Genomic DNA, 5352 nt, shown 5'->3' with positions numbered 1-5352 from the left:
AAAGCAAAAATAACTATAATATATTATATTTTTGAAAATCCATCGTTAAAAAAATATTTTAGTCTTGATTTGAGATATTAATTTCAACTATGTCTTTATACTTTAGTGTAGAAATGTTGATATAATTTCAGTTTTAAATTATAATACGTACACTATAATATCAGCTGTAGGATACCTCGTCCATTGACTCGATGAGGGCAACATAGTTCTGACTACGATTATTGATGAAGAAAAAAACTGAAAATCCAATATTTTAATCGCAAAAATACAAAACGGATTCACCGACAAAAGTTTTAATCAAATAGTGATTTTGATAGTGAAATCAAATATGGTAACCTTTTTTTTTCTGTTTCAACCGATGCCAACGGGGTTGTTCCAGTACTTCCCCGAAATATGGCGACCTATCATCGTTGAATTTTACTCCGACTGATGTATTTTTACGTGGAGCAGTGTGAGTAATAGTACGTTTTGAAATTAATTGTACGTTTATCGAGATCGATAAAAAATACTAGAGCGCGCACTGAAATACCGAAAACGAGTGAAGTTTTTAAATGCTTCCCCCACCACTGCATAGTAAGAAAATATAATACTGCCATGTGAATGTGACTATTCTGTGCTAAACAGTTAACATCGGAATTTCGTTTGAATTTTTTTCGTTTCAATTTAAATTAAGATAAAAGTTGGTCATTTGTACAGTATTTTTTCTTAGTTCACATAGAAAAATGGAAAAATGCATCTTCTAATACTTAATTATTCAAAGTATAGTCAGAAAAGTGAGTATCGTGTTCAATATTAGGAACAATGGACATTAACCCGTCGTACGGCGCACGAGGTAAATAATTACCTCAGAGTTATTTATATTGTGTATAGGTAATAAAATAATGTGTTTAGGTGTTTGTCCTCATCAGTAGCTTTAAATAATACAACTATAAATATACTGTTTGTTGTTCCATGTAATTTTTGTACATTTTGTTTTATCTAGAACGTATTAAAGTCGTATACAGTGATATCTGGAAATTATTTACCCTATGTTTTTGTTTTTTAATATTTTTTAATCACTCTGTATGCAGTAGAATCTTTGTATATCTCACAAGTACCTATTTTTAACTTATTACTTAGCAAATTTCGATAATATTTAGTCATAATACGAAGTTATCAAAAGCGAATATACTCGTAATATATTGGAGTCGAGGCCATATTCATTACAGGAAAATACTATTATATTTTTTTAAAAATAGACTAAAATTAAATCCGATTGAGTTATTCGATTCTTAAAATAAATATTAATAGCAAACAAGAAAAATAGATCAATGAAGTTCAAATTATAACATACTATAATGAATAATAACCTTGAGGTAAAAATTTACCCCGTGCGCGTAAATATGACATCCAAATGTGTACGCCGTACGACGGGTTATTAACAATAAAAAGAAAAAAAAACTATAATAGAACATGTGATACTTAAAGAATATATATACAGTATAAACTGTTTATAATGACGTTCAAGGGACCAAAGAAAATAGGTCATAACAACCGGTTGTCATTATAACCAAAATGACGAAAAAAAATTGTTACTTCAATACATATTATTATTATTATTATTATTATTTATTTATGCAATGTATAATATAGAAAAAAGTAAAGATAAAAACATTTAATTATGTACATACATATTTAAATTAATTAGTTCAATTATTATTTAAAGAAATCTGTTATTTTAGATTTTAACTTTGTTAGTATAAAAATCACGCTCTATTTTTTTTCTAGTTCTTCAAAATTTATCTTTGGACTTACGTTATTCAGAGCCATATAATTTGCTAACATCTTAGCTGCAATGAACACTGCATTGATAGATAAATCAGCTTCTTCATCTTCATCATCTTCATCTGTATTGTCGTCTTCCTCAGGTTCTTCGGGTTGGTTAATCAATGAAGAAATAAGTTCTTGATCACTTAATGGTTCTGAAGTTAGCACATCATTATCAAAGTTAACATATTCATTTATATTTGGGAAACTTATGTGTTCTTTTTGTTCTCCTTAGACAGTTTGTTGTGGTATTGTATTATTGAAACCAGCGTGACAAAAACAATTTCGAATTGTAATATCTGATACTTTTTTTCAAGCCTTAAAAATCATTAATATAGCATCTAATTCGTTACAATTTTGTTTTCAATATTATTGATCATATTTAGCACCAAACTTTTTCGAAAATAAGTTTTCATACATTTTATTACGCTTTGATCCATTGGTTGAAGAACATACGTACAATTACTGGGTAAAAATGCAAGTTTAATATTACGTAATGCTACAGTGCAATGTGCTGGACAGTTGTCAAGTAAGAGTAAAATTTTTTCTTTTTTTCTTCCTAACTCTAAATCCCAATTTAATAAAATTTTAGACCATAATTCTGCAGTCATCCAAGCTTTGGAGTACGATTTATATGTTATCGGTAAACAGTCTCTTTTGATGTGTTGAATCATTGTGGATTACGGGATTTTCCAATTATGATAAGTTTCATTTTTTTACTAGTTATACTTGCTGAAACTAAGACAGCCAGACGTTCTTTGGACATTTTACCAGTTGAACATTTTTCTCCTTTAAATTTTAATGTTCTGTTAGGAAGCATTCTGTAAAAAATTCTAGTCTTATCTGCATTATAAATTTGGTCATCTGTGTATCCTTCTCGTAATTTAGGCCATACTTTTTCGAGCCAATTTTTTGTTATTTTAGTATTGACAGACTTTGATTTTCCGTTTATTGTAGAAAACACAATATTATGCCTCGCTCTAAATCTTTGAATCCAACCAGTCCAACAATTAAAATTATGCTTACCGAGGCCTTCAGCTAATTCATTGGTTTTCTGTTGAAAAATTGATCCATTAATTGGAATGCATAAATTTCTTTGATTTTTAAACCATCGTAATAAAACATTATCTAAATCTGTATGTGTACAATTTCTAAATTTCTTAACTGATAATTTTTCATTTTGAAACTCTTGTTCGATTTTGTCTCGAGCTTTCCATATGATAGAAATTGTAGAGTGACCTATGCCTAACTCATTAGCCATGTTGGAATTTTTTTCACCTTTTTTTAAACGAAAAATAACATTTGCTTTTTCTTCGATGGTGAATTGTTTTTGTTTGCTCATTTTACAATTTCACAATACAATTTAATACACGAACACAAAACACATTTAACCGCATGACGATTACCAGTACACTGACGGTAAAATAAAATAAAATAAAACTGACGACTAAATAACGATTAAATAATAACGGTATTATCAATATTGTAATAGTACCTTCGATGAAGTAAAGTCATTATAGATAAAATATTTTTTCAATATAACCAAAAGGAACCATCACAACATCTGTATAGTCATTATATAGATGTCATAATAAGCGATACACATTAGTACATACAATATAGGAGTTTTGCAGGGACCTTTAATATAAAGTCATTACACCCAATATGTCACTACAACCGGTGTCATTATAAACGGTTTCTACTGTATATATGAATCGCTAAATGCAGAAAGAGCACATGTCCAATATTTTACAAAAATCACTTTATTGCATAATCCAATTTAATATTGATAAATACATGGTTTTGTGCAGACAAGGCACATATCCTATTAAATAGATCCCCGTTAAAAATAATTTAAAATTTCGTTAATTGCAGAAAAGGCACATGTCCTGGACATGTAACCTTTTTGCATCAAAATTATACTTTAGTAATATTATCAGGCCTAAACTTCGTGAAATTACTTTATTGTATGACATGAAATATTGTTCTATTTATAAATTTAATTTTTTATAATTGTTTATCAGTAAATAAAGATTATAATGGGAAAACGTTGCTTTACCTAATTATAAAATAAAATGATTATCAGTGAATAAAATAAATATTGTACTGGTTGAAACGTCGTAGTCGTGTACAAACGATCATAACGTGTATAACTTTAAAATATGAGTTCAGACGACGAATGTATTAGTCCTCTCAAAAGAAAAAAAGGTGTTTCTAACAGTGATAAATATAAAAGAAATATTATTAAGCAAGCAAAAATCGAAGGGAAAAAACATTCAAACTGGATTGGAAAAATAGTTGCTACAAAGAATGATCCTTCATTAATACTTAAAGAATGGTAATTATATAATATTTAGTTTGTTTTATTCGTTATTAATAAGTAGTAGCTTTTATATTTTTACAATAATATTTTCGATTTAAAGTTGTTCAAAAAAATGTCTCAAAGACATTCAACAAGAAAAACTTGAAAATACAATGAAAATGTTTTATGAAATGCATTCTAAAAATGAACAAGACCTTCATCTTCAACGAACAATAGAAATAAAAGAAATTACAAGAAAACGAAAACGAATAGAAACAGAAGAAGGAAAAGAAAAACCGAAATCCAAAAGTGTTCAGTATTTTTTAATAGTAGATGGACAGCGTATTCAAGTATGTAAGAAAGCTTTCATTAACGTTTATAATATTTCTATTAAAAAAATTAGACGGCTGGTCGATTTGTTAGAAAATAATATTACCCCAGTTGATATGAGAGGCAAAAATATTAGTGCTAATACTATGCCATATGAGTATTGTCAAAAAATACATGAACATATACTGAGTTTTCCAACTAAAGATACTCATTACACAACACGATTGAAAAATTATTTGAACCCTAAATTAAATGTTAAACTATGCACACAATGTTTTTAGAAAAGTATCCAGAATTAGAAGGGAAAATAAAATATCAATATTATTGGGAGTATTTTAAGAATAATTTTTCATTAAGCTTTGGTGCTCCAGTCAAAGATGCTTGTTCAAAATGCGAAGAATTAAATACAAAAATAATGAGTAAAGATTTAAATGATGTTGCAAAAAGAGTTGCTGCTGCGGAATTACTAGTTCATAAACGTAGAAGCAAAAAATTTTATAATAATATTAAAAAAACAATAGAGATTTCTCAACAGAATAAAAAAGTGTTAGGTCTTTGCTTTGATTTTATGGCTGTAGTTGACTTACCTAAAATACCGGTGCAGGAAGTATATTATTATCGTCAATTATCTGTCAATACTTTTGATATTCATAATTTAAATACGAATAATTTATTTTGTTATGTTTATCATGAGGCAACAGCAAGAAAAACGCCAAATGATGTATGCTCTTTTTTGGTTCACTATATTAATAATTTTGTTGATGATAATGTTGAGGAATTGCATTTGTTTTGTGACAATTGTGCTGGGCAAAACAAAAACCATGCATTACTCAGAATGATTATGGCTCTAGTTGAAATTAAAAAATTAAAAAAAGTTCAGGTGTTTTTTCCACAAAGAGGACACTCGTTTTTGC

General features: G+C 28.1%; 1 protein-coding gene and 1 pseudogene across 1 annotated transcript; one reads left to right on the top strand and one right to left on the bottom strand.

The window, feature by feature from the left end:
* Positions 1 to 2476: 2476 nt before the first annotated feature.
* LOC112681887 (tigger transposable element-derived protein 4-like) lies at positions 2477 to 3148 on the bottom strand. The gene has a single exon (XM_025552225.1). It carries the CDS (start codon positions 3146 to 3148, stop codon positions 2477 to 2479), a length of 672 nt encoding a protein of 223 aa, XP_025408010.1.
* Positions 3149 to 3846: 698 nt separating this feature from the next.
* The window catches only part of LOC112681886, a 3021-nt pseudogene continuing 1515 nt past the window's right edge, over positions 3847 to 5352 (top strand).

Source organism: Sipha flava, unplaced genomic scaffold (genome assembly GCF_003268045.1).
Source record: "Sipha flava isolate LNK unplaced genomic scaffold, YSA_version1 198_pilon_pilon, whole genome shotgun sequence".
Classification (NCBI taxonomy): domain Eukaryota; kingdom Metazoa; phylum Arthropoda; class Insecta; order Hemiptera; family Aphididae; genus Sipha; species Sipha flava.
This window is presented reverse-complemented; position numbering and strand designations above follow the sequence as displayed.